We start from the raw sequence: 17,650 nt of genomic DNA, 5'->3' as shown, positions 1-17,650 counted from the left end.
AGTTACCCGAGCTAAAAAAATAGTCCCACATAAGCCAGCATATTAAATCCGAGACCACACTTAGTTACCCTACAACATATGCCTTTCATCAGAGCAGCACCGTCCCCCCTCCAGCCCCCACAATATGCGCCCGGGCTCAGTTTGACGGCACCGGTGGCCTTTGCTTCTTGCCTTTTTCTCGTCATCCTCTGCGGCTTTCTTGAACTCGTGCTCAAAGGAGCTGGCCAGTTCATTGAAGAGTCCCACTTCTTCGCAGTTCTTCAAGAACCGAGTTGGGGTCGGAGTCTGATCTGTTGGGGTTGTAACACCAAGCATCGGTCAAAGAGAGGCTAGAAAATTCATTTTAACCACCTTAGTCCTCTCTGGGGACCCCTGGCAAACGTGGCCTCTGTTGTGGGGAAGCCTGGATGCTCTTCTGCTAAGGTGTGTTGTCATGTTCGTAAAGCAACTGACAATTCATCAAGGGGGAAAGAGTTTCTGGTTGATTTTGTTTCCCTGGTGAACGCTGTTTAAGAAAAAAAAAAAAAAAGATAAATCATCGCAGCGCGAGGCGGGCAGCGATTCCTGTGAAATTCCTGCCTGTGGGTCATGTCCTGTCCCTCCCACCCTGGGGTTTTGCCTGTCCTCACCTGAATCGCTGCTGCAAGGAGGGGAAATAGTGGGGGTCGATCTCCCTGCAACAGCAGATCTTAAAAACATGGAGTGATGAGAGGGGAAACGGCTGATCGGAGCAGCTCCACCGCTGCTGCGGAACAGAGCTGGGCAGAGCCGCGTCCCGTTGCTCCGTACATTAACGCGCATCCTAGGACAGACGGCTACGTGGGAGTGCTAATAATTACCACCACTGTCCAAAGCAATCCCTCTGGGGCCCGTTTTCCACCATATTAACACGTTGAGTCATGATCTCTCTGGCCATCACCCAGGCTATAAAGCAGGAAGAAATCTCCGCAGCCCAGCGAGCCTCGTTTTTCTGCGTGACGTTAGGTCAGGAGTCCAGGTACTAGCGGGAGCCCGGCGGGAGCCTGTTACACCGTAAGAATCCGTCTGGCAGAAAACTACATAGATTTTTAAGCACAAAGGAGATCCCTGGGATAGTTTAGCCTGACCTCTTGCATAAAACATCGGCTCTTTGGCACGGATGCTCCCCGTTCGAGCGCAGTAGCTGTGCTCGAGCCGAAGCGTCTACGGAAAACACTCCGTTGGATTTCGAACCGGCCCGTGGTGGAGAGGCTCCCGCAGCCTTCGGGAAGCGAATCGGGCGATTACTTCGCCTTGCTGTCGCAGAACCACGCTTTACTTCCAGCCTGACTTCAAACCCTACCTATTGCTTTTGTTAATAAAGCAAAGGCCTCCTCTGAGCGCACTTTGGTTCCCCCCAGATCTCTCTTCACGACACCAAGAAACTTTGTCAACTAAAGATCTCAGCAGGAGGCTGTTTTTCCAGCGCTTTAACAGCTCTCAGGGCTCTTTTTGGACCGTTCCCCGTTTAGCAATGTCCTTCCAAGCCGCGCACGCCAGCCCGGGGCCCAAATCTCCAGCAGAAGGTTTCACAACGCCGCGCAGCAAAGCCGTATAACCTCTCTCGTCCTACCCTTCCCCAATTTGTACCTTCGGGAATTGCGGCAGCTCTTCCGCCCCCAGCATCACCCCAGAAGTGCACGTTCCTGTTTAAATAAGTCTCTCTGCTGCTGGCTATAACTGGCAGAGAGAGAAAGATTCTTTACGACTCTCTTTAGCTTAACCACAGAGTTAACGGCAAGAGACGTACGCTGAATCCTCCTGCTCATTAACACACGGGCTGCTGCCCTGGACTCTGCACAAAGCAAGAGGGAGGGAGAGAACAAGAAAACCCAGAGACAAAATGGTGGCTAACAAAAAAAAAAAAAAAAAAAAGGGACATTAGGAATGTAGGGCAATAATGCCCCGGATCTCAGTGCTCAAAGCCAGCGTGCTTTATAGCCCTCGCAACCCCCCCCCCGGCAGCTCTATCTGCCGTCAAGATCTCAGCCAGGGAAAGCCTGTGTTAAACAGGCTGGTCTCGCACTGACCACAGCTAAATGAGTTTGGGGTTGGTGGTTTTTTTCCGCTTTGTGGTTTATTCCGGAGCAACTCACTAAGCGTCAGCCCAGAGGAGCTGGGAAAGGGGGCTAGACCTTGTTCCTTGGGCTAAAACCGAAGCATTTCATCCCACTCACGGTTTTACCTGTGAGAGGTTGTGCACAGGAGGGATCTATAGCGCTGGGAGCTGCAAAGATGAGGGCTTTCAGTGCTGCATCCCATTTAGAGCAGGTAGGACTTCAGCTGGAGGCAGGACCGTACCCCATTTCTGCTCCCCCATCACTGCCAGGCCCATCTACACCTTGGGTTTATCAAGCAGAAGCTAACCCTCCCGCTGCGCACCCTGTTTAGAAAGGGGGCGAACCGAAGCAAAAACGACCTTGAGGAATTTGAGGTTTCTTTCAGCCCCTGCCCCAAATTCTTCGCCGTCAACTCCCATTAGCCTGATCCCATTTGAAATGAATTCTCCCTCTGGGAGCCCGTTTCGCCTCTGCGAGCCCTCCCCCAGGAGAGGCTTTCCGCCCTTCCACCAAAGGCTGCGCGAGCTCTCTTACGATCCTACCCACAGCTACAATTAACTTGAAAGCTCTAAGAAACCGACTGAATTGCTATTTCCTCCTTCAACACCGAAACTGGGCTGGAGATGAACCTGGGAAAAGGGTGCCAGGCTCTCGCAGCAGACGCTTCGTTTCCCCTTATGAACTCTCAAGGCTTCAGAAAGCATTTCCTCCTCTCGTTCTCAGCAACAGCCTTTTCATCCAGCGGTAACACAAACCTCACGCCCTTTTAAGAAGCCCAAATGAAAGGGGACTGACAAGGCAGGAGAGTATCTGTAACGGGCAATGATCTGCTGCCAGACAACAATATATGTGGGGTTTTCTTTTTTCCCCCCAGTCTTATAAAGGCTGCATTGACCGTGCGCTGCCAGAACGCCTCTTTTGGGCTCTTGCAAATGCACTCTGGGCAGTAGCTGGTGCACTCGATGGTGTTTTAATTTATTAACTGCTAGCCTAAAAGCTCAAGAAAATTGACACCTGGGCTGAGGAGAGGAAGCTGGCTTTGTCAGATTTTGTTCATCGTCCTCAAAGCACATGCAGAAACGTGAAAGACCTTTTGTCCATAAATCTTCCAGTCTTAATAAAAAGGGTGAGAGAAAAAAAAAAAAAAAAAAAAAGAAGAAAAAAAAAAAAAACCCCAAACCCCACAAAACCTGATACTACCATAAAAAAAAGAAAAAAAAATAGAAACTTGGAAGCCTCTGGCTTTCCTTTCCTCCTGATTAAATGCAGATCACAAGAGCTTTTTATGGGAGGTAGAGACGTTTTTCAGTGCATCTGGTCCCTGGTATTAATCTTGCAGTCATGCTATATTAATGTGCACCATTTTCAGAGCTGGCCTGGATTGAACACCACATACCTGCTATGATGACTGAGTCAGTTCGAGCAGGGCCGAATTTCAATGTCATCTCATGCTTGTGTTTATGAACCGCCAGGTGGTCCTCGTTTGTAAACCTCTGAAATGAAACAATTTAGAAAATCGTGAATAAATGCATTTTGTGTTTTACGGGTACATCCTGCAGCAGGGTGGGGGGAGAGAGCCGCCCGGAGAGCGACTGTAACACAATCGCTGCCGAGCGTTAAGCAAAACCAGAGCGGGACAGATTGTTTGAGAAGCGGTGTGTGAACACATTGCTCAAAATGAAAAGGCCATTACGTGGGGCTTCTGGGGAACAGGGGACAAATATTTTTAATAATCCTTTTTTTTTTTTTTTTTTTTTTTAAGCGGCGGGGCCACGCAGCGGCCGCCACCGATCTAGGAAATGCAAATCCGCCCCGCTCGGCGAGATGCGCCGCTTTACTGCTGGCTAATGGAGGGAGGAATTAGGTGCCGTTAGGGGTCAGGCAACTTTTTTTTCGGATGGCGTGCGACAGAGCTGGCACCCGCCCGGCAATTCAGGCCGGGGCTTTATGGAGCAGGACGGAGGCGGCTGCCCGCTCTCCCTGCCCGTGGCTCTTTGCGACGGCACGGAGCAGCCCGAAGCACGGCCGCCGTCGAGCCGGGGTGTGCGCAGGGGGGGGATGCGTTTCGCACGCCCTAAAGACGCCGCCGTCTGAAATTCCACCTGCGGGATGAAAAAAAAAAAAAACAACCCCCCCTGCGATGGCTTTAGGGACGCGCTGGGGAGCGGGGGGCTCGCCTTCCCCCCTGCCAGAGCACGGAGGCAGGGCTGGGTGCGGGGGGGCCGTCGCTGACACCCAGACAAAAGGGCAGCATCGCCCACTGCGGGGCTGCTTTGAACGGCCACCGCCAGCCCCGAGCACCGAGATGGAGGGAAGCGGGGGCGGGGGGGGGGGGGGGGGAGAGGCAGGGAGGGGGTTAAAGCAAATAATCATAAAGACCCGAGGATGGATTGCACCTCTCCTAATAGACTGCGACAAACCGGGGAGGCTGAGGGCACCGCACGGGCCGTACTGCAGGATTTTTATGCATCCAAGAGCCGCGCAGCAGCGGGCTTGTTGTTTCTAGAAAGAGCTGCTGCTGCAGCAAAGGATTTCTGCCCTTTTCCCCTTCCCTTTTTCGCTCTTTAAACCATCCAACAAACAAACCAACCCAAAGCCACCTGTTTCTGTGAATTAGCTCAAGCGTGACACCCCGGGTTCGCTCGCTCTTTCCAATCCTTATTTACGACTTCATTTTTTATTTTTTTTTTTTCTTAAAAAATCGAGCAAATCTGCGTTTTCCAGGCTGGAAGCCGCCGCGGCGCCTTCCCGGGAGCCGTGCGGCAGTGGGGGGGGGGGCGTTCACAGAGACAAGGGACAGCACTGCCGAGACAACGGGTGCACCCACACACATCCCATCCATCTTCCCCTTCGGCGCGATAACTAGTGTATTATGCAAAGCGTCCTTCAAACACGGTGTATCAGGAGGTGCTTTTGGTGGTGACTCGTAACTGGGGCTCAAATTAAAAGAAATTCAGAGCTGGTGGGTCTTAACACGCTTGCGGGGAGAAAACCAAAGAGGTTTTTGCCCACGTAACCCCGGGCACGCACCTGACGGCTTTCCCAGCCACCGCACCCCGATTTGGTCCGTGACTAAACCTTAAACAACGTTTCTCGACCGTTTTGCTAAAGATACACGTGTTTCTGGGTTTCTTTCCTCCCCGCAGCTTCCAAACCCCTCAGCTCCGCTCCTGCCCCAACGCCGCTCGTTTCCAAACAGCGTTACAAATCCCGGCGACGCCAAAACGCCACCAAACAAAGGAGAAGCGAGCGAAGCGCCGCCGTTTTCCGAGGGAGGCGAAATTTGCGGCGCCGTTTTTCATCGCACCATAAAGCGCTCGTGGAAGGGGGGACCGGGGAGAAAGGGTGGGCACCGCCACTTTGTCATGTTTCTGGCCCAAAACCACCCTGGCTTTTAACATATTCGGCTGCCAAGCCCGCTCGCCCCTTGCGACGCGGTGACGAGCCGTTAGCGGAGGAAAATAGGTGGGTTACAGTAAGCGGAGAAAAATAAATCATTTTTTTTGTGAGGACGGAGGAGCAGCCGGTTTCAGATGAATATTTAGCAGGCAGGCGGCCGCTGCTCCAGCGTCTCGAAATACTAAACATGCAGAGACAGGGGAAAAAAAGGGAAAAGGAAGAAAATTCCCAATTCTCTGACTCCGTTTTGTAGCGGGTAAAGAAATGGGAGATTTTTAGGTCAATGAAGGAAGCAGCAAGAGGGCGAGGTAGGGAATGGGGTCACATTTCTCTCCCCCCTCCAGCCCCGGCTCTATGAGGGGCACGTTTCAGCCCGGCCTCGGTGCCTCTGAATATATTTTAATCTTTCATTTTGCTCCATTGCAGGATTTTTTTTTTTCCCCTTTTTTTTTTTTCTTTTTTTTTTTTTTTCTAGGGCACTTTTCCTGCTTTCGGTGTGCGTTACAGCTCTATTTAACATCTTTATGTGGTCTCACTAGCTTGGGAGCTCTCTCTTTCTCTGCACAGAAATGCTCACAGACACAATATATCTTTCTACATACATTTCCAAACGCCGAAACCTAGAGGCTGAGTCTGGCACTTCAGTTCTAAATCATGTCATTTTACACAGAGAAGAAAAGCAGGGGGGGAGAATGGGGGAAGAGTAGGGGAAAAAAAAAAAAAAAAAATGGAATGAGTTAAAGCCACAGCACTGGCTTTAATATTTAATCTCCTTCCATCAGCAGCTGACATATAGCAGTGTTATTTCAGCCTGCTATTTTGCGGGTGTCTGAATTAAAAAGAAGATGTAGACTGTAAACTCTTTGGGGTGAGGGACAGGCGCTGGGAGAACGCCGCTGCCTCCGCGCTGCAAACCGGCCCCGAAAGCGGCAGCCACCCTTCACGCTGCAATGGCGAAGGGCTGCGTGAAAGAAGAGCTGAAGCACGGCAGGCAGCCCCCATTTCTGCTCTTCTCTCCCTGCCTTTGGTCCAGAGGATGGAGCCCACGGATGGCATTTGGGGTCTGGGTAAACAAGGGGTTGGGTGTATTTACCCCAGAGACTGTAACAGCTTTTTTGGAGAAAACAGATTTGAGGCAGACTAAGGCTGGCCAGTCCGCATTCTTTACCAAACAGGCTGTGACAGCTCCATGAATAAATGTGCTCATTTAAAAATCTTTATTTAATAGGACACAATACTTCCAGCTGGACCAACGCACCATCTCCACCAGAGCAAGAGCCAGAGAATAAACGTAGTAGGCTGAAGCCTGGATCTTTACTCAGAAGGAGATTTTTTCCATCGGTTTAATAAGCACAACACGAGAAACAAGGGGTTTGCTCAGGGTTTTTCCTTGCGTTCGTAAAGCCTACGACTGCGTTTAAGGCAAAGGGAGGGTCAGGCAAGCGCCGAACCCACCGCATCCAACCCTCCGGCTGTGCGGGAGCCCAGGTGCTCGCTGGCTCTGCCGGCAGCTCCAGCGCACAAGCTGCACAGCTATTTTTTAACCTTGACAGTAATTTTCAGAGAACATAAACACCGGCTGCGCTCCGAGCCAGTCGCCTGGCCAAAATTCAGTTTTAATATAGACCGGGTGTAGGCTGCAACAGCACAAACTGTTCCACAGGCGCACGCTTGTAAAAAAGACTTTACCTTGCTGAAAGCACAAGCTCTGGTAGTCTCACCCGCCGTGAAAGGGGTGAGGAGCCAAACCTGTCTCCATCAAGCTCATCACATGGCTGAATTAATAAGCTGTCCTTAATACAGGGAGGCTGAAACGTTGCTCCGACCTTAACTCCAGCACAGAAGTGTGTTATTCTGCCCATGGACACCACGGTACCGCCGTGACAGGGCTGAAACACCTGAATACCAGGGGAAACAAAAGAAATGAGCACGTGTCTTGCAACTGCAGCGCTGGAGGTGAACGACTGCGCAAGGCGCTCCAGCGTGGATAAGCTGAGCTCAAAGTCACTGACTTTAAGAGCAGCCCCAAGAGGTTTCACTTCCAAAGTCCATCCGGTTGCTCCGATGCCCCTACAGCGAGCAATCACGGTGTGATCAGCCCGGGGCGAGGGGGCTGGGGGATGTCCCGGGTCTGCCTCGCTCTCCTGGCACCGCCTTGGGCGAGGGGCACCTACCTCCTTCATTTGGGGACCTCCCAGTGAGCAGGACACCCACGCGAGGTGGGTGAGCGCGGCGTACGGAGGGCAAGGCCGACGCCACGGGGAGATGCTGGCCCTCCTGCACGCACCCCCAGCCCACCCAGCGGCCTCCCCACGCTTCCCGGCTGCCGCAGACCCGCTGCCTACGCCCCATCCATACATCTCGCCGTGACAGGGCTCAGATGGATTTCTAGCGGCGTGGCAGGCTGGATGGATATTCCCCGTTCACTCGGCACAACTGCAGAGGTAACTAATGCAGGGTCACGGATGCCCCCAAGGGCTGGGTGCCCAAAGGTTAGCTGTTACGGCTGTGAGTGATGTGACCCCCCAGTTCTTGCGCGGATCTGGGCTCCATCTCACCCATTTCCCATCTGAGCAATGACAACGATAATTCCCTCCCTTGCAGAGAGGCTGTAAGGATTAATTCGCTAATGTGCATAAAGTGCCCCGATACTGGAGTGATTCATAGATTTTAAAGGCCGGGGGGACCATTACAATTATCTGCCCGGGACCACGTGAATCCCCAGATGGGCCCATTTCCATAGGAAAGGAGGTGTCACGAGACGACGAGGGGATAACGCCGCAAAGACTTGTTGGTTTGCAAGAATGCAACAACCGCACAGCCCAATTGTCTGATTTTTACACTTACGAGAGAAGACACGCACGGTTTTCGGACCCGTGTCCTCTCGGAGGGTTCCCCACCAGGTAGTGCTCACCGGGCCAGGTTTCAGAAGAGCTCGGAGCCCAGTTGCTCCCACGGGAAAGCTCGTGGCTGTGTTTTTGAAAGCAGCCAAGGCACCGAGTCCGCGCAGCTCGAAGGTGGCCGCAGCAGCTATGGTTACCGAGCGCTTCTGGAAGCTGGTTTCAGTGGCAGCATCCTTCCGCTAGAGGAGGGAAGAGACAGCACCTCTGCAAGCCTGAGCGAGGACAAACGAGAGGAAGAGTGAAGGTTTACGAGTGATCAAGAACAAAAAACGCCACGTATAGGTATTCAAAGAGAGCTCTGTCGCTCCTCGCTCGAGCACAAAGCCTTTTGCAGGAGGGGGAGCGGCTGCTCGGTGGGCTGCGAGCACAGGCTTTACACCGAGAACGCCCCTGAGCCAAGGTCACCTCACCCCAGCCCACGCTGAGGAGAAACAAAAACCTGCAAGAGGGGCGAGAGGTAACCTCCACGGCCGCGGGGCCGTCAGCTCAGCGTCCGCTTCAGGGCTTTGGCTTTGTCGCTGCCGCAGCGAGGCCGTTTCTCGCGTTGCAGCAAGATGCTCGGCTGCAAAACGTTTGGGCACCAAGCGCCCGGTGTCCTTCCCGAGTCACAGGCAGCAGGAAAAGCTTATTTCTGCTCGCTCAGGTCCTGTGAAAGTCAGAAAGGCCACAGCCAGCTCAGTCACCTTGGAAAGGAGCGGGCTTGGATGCGTTTTGTGCAATGCCCCCCTGCAGTTCCCCCCCTGCCCCAAACTGCATCAAGATTAAACCTGGAAATGTTGGTTTTGGCTCAGGCCAACTCCAAGGACCCATGTGGCTATGCCTTGTACTTCAAAAATCTGCTTACATCCTGCCCTGTGATTAATTCACGTTCCTTTCCTTGTTTAAAAAAAAAAATACAAAAAATAAAAGAAAGAAAGAAAAAGAATAATAATCAGAAACTTCAGCCCGCTCACAGGCACCATTGGGCGCTGGTGGTAGGAAGCCACGTCCAAGCCCTTTAAGGAGCACTTTGTTTGGGATGAACGTTGTGCAAACCACAACTGTTTGGCCTTTTTTTTCTTCTCTTTTTCCTTTTTTGCTTAGAGAGAACCTTCAGATTTTCGTTTTTCAGAGGGACCCTGCGTTCTGGTTTTAAGTCAGTTATCACAGATGGGCGCTGCACGGCAGCATCTCCTCTGTGTCACACAACCTGCCCTCCAAACGCACACAGCTCCACGTCGGGCTTCTCCCATCGCCAGCGAGCCGAGGGAGAGCAGCAGCAAGGTTCAGATGCCAACGTGTGACACAGGACACTTCGCCTTCCCCGAGATCAGCGCCTGGGAGGTGACACCCAGCTACGTTTTTATAAGGTAACGACGACCCGGCCGATTTTTATGGGCAGTTCAGTGTTCAGCTCCCACCAAATCACTGACAACTAGCGCCGAGACACGCCAGTTGCTCCACAAACTTCCCTGCAATTTAAACAAAGAGTTAATCAGGTTCTGGAGCCCATCCCATCCCTTTCCTCCTTGGCCAGAAGGGCAGAGCATTTAACTCGGAGTAGGTAAATAATTTAATTTACATTTCTATAGCTTCACTTATCCCAAAGGGCTTCTCATACACATGCCCCTCCACTGAAATGCAGGTGTTTCAGCAGGGGGGAAGGCAGCAACCATCTGGCCTACAGCACACCGTGTAGCGGTGAGGAGGGAAGCATTCGGCCAAGGACATACGGGGCAAACTCTTTAATAAACTCTACATGCATCTTTACGTTTTTGGGTTTGGTGGTTTTTTTTTTTAATTTATTTTAATAAAGTCTCACATGGTAGTCACAGCCTCTCCTTTATCTCCAGCGCACCTAAGCTGAGCATCAGCACATCTGGCTGCGGACAAAACCAACTGCCAACCCTCTGGGGCAGCCAACCTGCTTGGCCAGGAAGGCATTTATCCCAGAGGGATTTAACCTGGGTTGGACACCGGGAATATCCCAGCTCTTAAACCCAACCCTCTGGCTACCGAGGCGTTTCTCTGCAGCGCCACGAAGGGCCGTGAACCAGCCTTCTCTCCTTTTTCAATAGGGGCCTATGTAGAAAAATAGCAGATGGTTGAGGTGGTTTATGGAGCACTTGGGAAGAAAGCAGCCCCTTGTTTTGCCCAAAGTACACCCAGGCCCGCAGACGAGGAGCCCTCAGTGCCTCGTAGTCACAGCTCCTCTGGCTCGACCGCTGGAATTACAGCCCAAACCCTGGGACGCAAACCTGAACTGGGAAGACCAGGCTCCTGAATCTCCAACGGGTCTACACTACGTGAGAGCAGGCAGGATTTTCTAAGACACCTCCTCGAGGGGTCTGTCCGCTCCTCCCGAGCGCTCCGGCCGCAGGCACCGGCAGCACACCTCTGCAGCCAGACGCGGACGAGCGCTGCGAGGACCTGCCCGCAGCCGCACAAAGCCTGCGGCGCTCGCTGGGAACCCGGAGCTGCAATAATTATTGACTTCCACACGGTGGAGCGTTTTTAGCCTCGTTCCGATGAAAGTGAAGGTTATTAAAATCCATGTATTAATTACCGCTGCCACATAACTTAAGAGGAGAGGCACAGCGGTAATTAACAGAGGTGAGCGAGGGGGTGGAGCTGCGGAGCGTCAGCGCCTCCACAGCTTGTGCCTACGGATACGCGCCTGCCCCATGGGAACCCCCAGATAGCTCCAGTGTGGATGTGAATCATTATTACGTCCCCGGCTCGAATCCCAGCAGCACCACAGGTTTTCAGTGTGACCTTGGGCAAGCCATCAATTCTTCCCCTACCTACCAGACAGAGCAAATAAAAAGGGAAAAGGCACCATACTTCACGAGGGCGTTAGGAGAGGAAGCCGACCGCGCATGCAAGTACCGGGAGCCATGTGAGAAACACTGCAGGAGAAAAAAAAAAATTGTATTAACAAAGGCAATTACAGCTGTGTTTCCCTAACCGTATTTCAAGTGCGGGCGCTGGGTGATTCATTAGGAGCTCAGCATCTCTTCCCATCACCAGAGCTGGGGAATAGAGACCGAGGAAAACGGGCAGAGGCACGGCGGAGGGCAGGGAGCTCAGGCTAAGCGAAATTCCTGCCCTGCCCTACCGCAGCGAGCTGCTGGGGCTGAGCGGTTTAGGAAGTTCTGTGGCATTGCGGGAGGAAAAGGGGTGAATTGTGCAGCCGCGCTGTTGCGTTATTCGTGGGGCCCTGCCCTCGTGCCAGGCGGAGGAAGAGCTGTCAGCCCCTGGTGCTGGTGGTAGAGAAGAAAGGGTAAAAAAAAAAAAAAAAAAAAAGAGGGAAAATAAATAAATTTAAAAAAAAATCCCCCCCGAAAGACTTCGGATCTACCACAGAAACCCAATCTGTGCTCCTGCCTTCCCCTGCAAGCCTCTGCTGTTTACTAAATGAGTCACCCTTCCTGCCTTGAACGCTCGACAGCTCCTGAATGAATAATCTGGGAGCAAAGACTCCTTTCTCGGCAAACAAACAGCATCGGCAGCGAGCCCCGCGCAAGGCATGCATGCGAGAGATAATTTATAGAGTGAAAAGAAAAGAATAACAGGAAACTCCTTCTCCGCATACCCCGAGAAACAAGAATGTATGCGTAAAAATAATTAAATCCGAACTGGAGTCGATTAATTTGTCTACAGGGCTGAGGATTTGTGCTTTGGGAGGCTGCACGGGGATCTTAAAAAGTCTCTGGATGGTGGCCAAGTCTGTCAATACGGCACGGGCGAGGAGAGGCTTTGGCAGCAGGTGCCGGAGCACACGCCGCTCCGGCAGCGCCGCGGTACAAACCGCTCTGGCTTCCCCGCTCCCGGCCAAGCCATACATCGCAGCCGAGCGCTCGGCCTCGCTGGAAACGCAGCCCGGGGGGTGACAACGGGGAGTCTTGCAGCCTGCACGTCCCCTGCACCTGGCGGGGCCGCGGCGATGCTCCCCCAGCAAGGCAGCGCTATCGGGGCCGGGGCGGCGAGCTTCCAAACGTAGGTAAAGGGAACCAGAGTGGTTTGAGCCAGCGGGACGGAGCCAAAGGCAGGACTCGGGTGTCTCCGTGGGACCTGAGATACCCCACGCAGCCGTGTCAGAGCAAGGGTCTGCGGTCGGGTCCTCGAGCAGCAGGACAGGGCTGCAGGGAGCTGCCGTGCCCACGCGCGGGACGGCGCCGTCTCCCTTTCCGTACTTACCCTGGGAAGAGCATAAGAGAAAGCTGTGCTGGGAGAGCGGGACTCCAGCAGCGGACTCTGCTCCAAGCAGCCGGTCCCTCAACTCCAATCCAACCCCCTTACGGTCATTTCCAAAGCAAATTCTCAAGGGCCGTTAAATTTGGTCTCGTCCGAGAGGTTTGGTGCTTGTCCTCTCGGAGGATGCCTTGCACCCAAGCTAATGAGATCCTCTCCGCCGCGCTATTGTTTCAGGGCTACGAGAAAAGCCGACCCTAAAAAAAAAAAAGTTAGCTCCAATGGAAAAAAGCGCTCATTGTGCCAGGAGGCTGCAGCTTGAAAAAGTCGACGTGACTCAGCCTTGACCTTTGAACAACACTACAATTAGAAAAAGGATGCCATGGTCCCCATTCAGGTTTTTAATGCACTGGAAGGGTGATTTCCTTCAATTCATTTGCAATATTGGGTATGCGCCCACCCATTCATGGTGTGCGAGCCTCTCCTTACGGGCTTTATTGCCTGAAAAAAAAAAAAATTAAAAAAAAATAGGGGTGTTTTTTTGTGGACCTGAGCTAGGATCTCTCCTGGGGAAGCTCCAACAGCAACAGCCTGGAGAGGGCACCATGTTAAATGAAGACAGAATTCAAGTGGCTTAGAGTTTTTCCCCCTTCAATGCTGGCATTTGCTATTAGAGGGAACGAGCTGTAAGGAAGCGCGGCCCCACAAAATTTGAGGTGCGGGGGAAGGATTTAAATACGCTCGTGCAGGCCAAGAAGAGGGAGGGTCATTACTGAGGGTGGTAGATGGGACAACAGCAAGTGGAGAGGGACAAAACGCAGCAGGAGGAAAATTGAGATTTGGGGATCCTTGGTCACCTTGAGAAGTGACCGGGGCATTTTGGAAAGGAGCTGTAGGAATAAGAGGGGTCTGACCCCGCCGTGTCTACACCGAGAGGTACGAGCACTCGGCAGCAGCGCAGCAGGGACAGCTTTGGCTTCGATTTCCACACACGTCCCGGTGCAAGACGTGAAACGAGAGACGGAGGAATCCACCAAACCCCTGCAGCGACTCCCGTCAGGCCAGAGCCAGTCCTGCCCTCGCATCCCTTCCATCCATCCTTATTCACGGAGCTCCCAGATCTTATCCCAGGGCATAATTTCCCCCCACGACTAACCCATTCCGCAGCTCCCTTCATCACCTTTATTTCAAAGGAGCCCTTAAAAGCACGAACAGCTTTATAGCACCAATCTCACCAACACCCCGCATGGAAACTCATCCTCTCTTTGTGCCACTCCACACTTTTCTCCCGGAGATTTTGGCTACCCTGCGGAGCCCCTTCGCTCTGTTTCTGCCCCTGCTTTCCAGACACGGATGCAAAACCAAGTCCTGTATTTTACAAAGGACCGTGATAAGTTGTCAGATGTCAGTGCACCGCGGTAATTAAGCTTTTAAAAGGAGATAGGCAGCAGCAGAAAAAAAAAATTCCGGGCGTTTGACTATTTTTGTCTCTTGGAAGAGCCACCTGTTTTATCGTAACAGGTAGATTTATGGGCATATTAACGCGGCGCTGCTGCTCCCACCCTGATGAGGTTCTCAGTGACCCTCTTCTCTCTCGAGATTTATGATTTCTCAGAGCAGACTACTGCAGAGGGGTCTAACTCCAAGCTCTTCAAGCTCTTTGCCTGACTCCAGCCTGCACCCAGAGTGCAGGGAGATCTCCCACACCAAGGACCTGGATCCTTGTTGGTTTTTTTTGTTTGTTTTAATCCCCAAATCATCTGCAATCATTATGCAACCGCATCGTCTTTCAAAAGGTGCCAAGTTTTCCCCAGCAAGTCAGGTCAGGTTTACGGGGAAGCAAGTCTCCTTGCTCTTCTCACGTTCCGTTCCCAAACTCCTCGCGACGCCTGCCGCGACGGGAGCTCGCGACGGGAGGGGGGGGTGGGGTGGTGTTTCAGCCGCCTACACGACAGGATTAGGTTCGAGGAGTGCATTAACGCGCCCCCAGCTCTCCGGCGCTGGGCTGTGTACTTAGTGACCCGACAAAATCCCCAGCAAAAGCCTTTCTGCGGCTGAAGCGGACTCCCCAGCTGCAATTCGCACCAGCCCAGGGCTCTAGCTCGCTTCTAATTGCCTCCTTAGCCACTCCTGGCTAATGGTAAACCCTTTTAACATTACTTTCCACCTGCAGCCCTTAATAAAAATTAAGTGGATAAACTCTTAAGTGCAAGAAAAATCAGACGAGATAGAGCCAAGCGTAACGCAAGCAGCTTGCCCATAAGCCTTTCCCCACGTCGTTTGATCTACAGCCTTCCTCCCCAGCCCCGTCTGTGCTCCCAGCCCCGCAAGCAGAGATTACCCCCGCTGAGGTGCCAATTGGGTGATGATTCAGCGATGTAGAAATATATAGCTGAGGTCACCAAAATCGCTTTACTCGCATCCTTAGGGTCTTAACAATTTTTCCGCCTTCGTTATGGGCTGCAGATAATAAAATTTCACATGCAGGCAAAGCAAAATGCATTTAAATTTTCTTCTAAAGCTTACAAATGTTTGAGGTTTATAGCAAACATCACACAAGCCTCTTAAAAGGGAGACAAGCTAACACAGCAATCACAAACTGGTTTTAATATCTAAAACGTGCGCAGGAAACGCCTCCCCCAGCCGCCGAAACAAAAGCTTGGATTAATACCCCAGCGAGCAGGTGAATTAGCAGATTTTTTACAAGTGCAGAAGCCCGAATTAAGATGTCGACAGCGATGCTGCGCAGCGAAGAGCTCGCACCTGTATTTTCAGCGATATCTGGTAACACACCGCGCAGTGACTTTGCAGGTGCCTGGGGCAGCAGCAGCGGTGGGGAAGGCAGGAGCCTCGCAACACAAAAAAGCAAAGAAAAGCGCCAGCAAGACACAGACGAGCAAGGCAGCAGCAGCGGAACGATCTGCTCCTTACTTTGAAGTCTAGCTTGGATTGCTTAAAATCCAGTCCTTTGAAAATTTATTCGCACAAACGAGCTTTTTTTTGAGACTGAATCGCTCGTCTCCCTGTCTGAAGCCCACATTATGGGGGTTTAAGCAGATAAAGGGGATGGCTGATGCTTTGAATTCCTGTCAATTATTCCAGGGACCATAAAACCCTCCCTGTCTGTCCCCCAAAATAAACCCCGCTTCTCCGCCTAAAAGCAGCGACTGACACAGCCACACAAAGCACATTTACCATTTATAAATAACCGGAAGAAGTTAAGAAGCCAAAAATCTTTAACTGCCCCAAAGACAGACTGATTCAACATTTTGCAAGAACTTCATTTTATGAAATGGTTTAATTTAGCAGGCTTTACAGCCGAGATTAATTTATAGCCTGTTTTGCACTGCTGCAAAACTCTCCCACCCCATCCCCTATGCACACACAATTCTTTATTGTCTAGATGTTTACTCTCAGGGGGAATTTTAGGCCTTTAATGTTTTTATTGTTTTAATCCGGCATATAAAAAAATTATTTGAGCAAAACAGCTGGTAGAAGTGCTTGGAAAGTGGTGGTGCAGTTTCTCAGCTTGCATCATTAAGCAGGTGTTAAATAAACACGATGCCACGCTCCTCCCGAGATTTACCACGGCCGGAGACGGGCAGGGGATCTTTTAAGCACGGCAGGGATGTTACCAAACCTCCTGCACGGACCTTCGCTTTTCTGCCAAGACACCCAGGACCTACTTTAGCCTAAATTCCTCCAGACAGTACCACTAACCCAGGGAAGGGGAAGAAAAAAATCCCCGCTTGCTACCTTCTGTACACAAAGGGGACTTCTGCACATCGGCCACGTGCCCCGTTCTTTACGCACAGGGAAGAAAAAGCCCAAAACGTACTTTTTTTTTTTTTTTCTTTCCGACACGCACCCGCCAGTCCTTTGTGCAGCCAGAGCATCGCAAGCCCCCAGCGGCAGGATAACGCAGCGCTTGCCCAAAGAATCCATCACTCCTTTACAAACCTCACGTTTCCTCCCGCGTCAAAAGAGCTCCTAGAAATAAATGCGTTTATTGTGAGCTTTTACACCTCAACCCAAGAACCGACTCTTTAAGGAAGGTTCTCATGCAAAGCAGCAACCACCGAGGGGAGAGAAGAGGAGCCAAAAACCCCCTAAAGCTTAAAAAAAGCACGACTACAAATCCCTTCTATCAATAGCGCTGCTTTCATTCTCAGGTCTCACACGAAATCTCTACAAAGGACCCGAGATGTTACTGCTTAAGGGTTTTTCCCCACGCTGCTCTCCAGCAGCGAGACGCTCGGGGGGTTTTCTCCCCACCAAGTGCATTAGGACACGGTGTCTCCCGCTTGCCCGTGCTCCGGCATCACCGCTCCCGCCGCCGCCACCACCACCGAGAGCCGCATCGATCGCCCGACGCGCTGCTCTGCAGCCGCGCCGGCTGCCGCAGAGGGGCGGAGCGGCCTCCGCCATCCAACAATGCCCGGCTCCGGCCCGGAGAGCATCCTTGGGAGAAAAAGAGAGGATTTTAGCTGCCTTTCCAATTACCGAGAGCCATCTCTAGCTGCCTCCTCGTGCCGTTGCAAAGCTCAGTTGTGTCTTTCTGGGGTTAGAGAATTGAACAGGGGAAGTGAGACCATGAAAAAAAACATCCCCCCGGTTATTTAGATATTGAAATAAAACCAGGTCACAGGCTTGTTGGTTACTAAGAACTCCGTGCAGGGGCTCAGCAGCCTCCTCAGCATCGTTTTGGCTGGGGAAGGAGAAGGAAGACCCAGGCAGAGTCCCCCCTACTTGCTTTTTTCGTCCTTAAGTAACAATTCAGCTGGATTTTATGCAAGAAGTTTACAGAAAATCCTGTAAACTCTTGCATCTTTTTGAAAATTAAATGGATCTGTGATGGCATGGCAACGAGGCCTTTGTCAAAGCTCCGTGCTGCATCCGCACTTGGGGAATAAGTTATCTGTTCATGCAGTAAAACACAAAGCATTCATAATTTTCTCTGAGATTAGCAGACAGGTAGCAAGTGAGGCTCTGAACAACAACAAAACCCCACAAAACCAAACAGTCTTGTCTTCAAAAGATTGCTTTTAACATAAGGAAATATTTTACTGGCCAAGGAAAAACCCAGAGCTCAAGAGA

The 17,650-nt window shown here is 51.8% G+C and overlaps 1 protein-coding gene across 4 annotated transcripts in view; it reads right to left on the bottom strand.

The window, feature by feature from the left end:
* LOC104346124 (cyclic AMP-dependent transcription factor ATF-7) overlaps nucleotides 1-17,650 on the bottom strand; it is a 43,416-nt gene that overhangs the window by 14,471 nt on the left and 11,295 nt on the right. For 2 of the 4 annotated variants that reach the window (XM_086478624.1, XM_086478628.1), the window contains exons 2-3: nucleotides 3,475-3,571; nucleotides 152-290 (exon numbers count right to left, since the gene is read on the bottom strand). In XM_086478624.1, coding sequence (XP_086334750.1) covers nucleotides 152-290; nucleotides 3,475-3,571 — 236 coding nt within the window. The remainder of the gene's footprint in view (nucleotides 1-151; nucleotides 291-3,474; nucleotides 3,572-17,650) is intronic. The other 2 variants (XM_086478627.1, XM_086478625.1) reach the window with 1 other exon arrangement.

This window comes from Leptosomus discolor, chromosome 27 (genome assembly GCF_034619465.1).
Source record: "Leptosomus discolor isolate bLepDis1 chromosome 27, bLepDis1.hap2, whole genome shotgun sequence".
Lineage (NCBI taxonomy): Eukaryota > Metazoa > Chordata > Aves > Leptosomiformes > Leptosomidae > Leptosomus > Leptosomus discolor.
The sequence above is the reverse complement of the archived record's forward strand: the minus strand, read 5'-3'. Positions and strand labels throughout refer to the sequence as shown.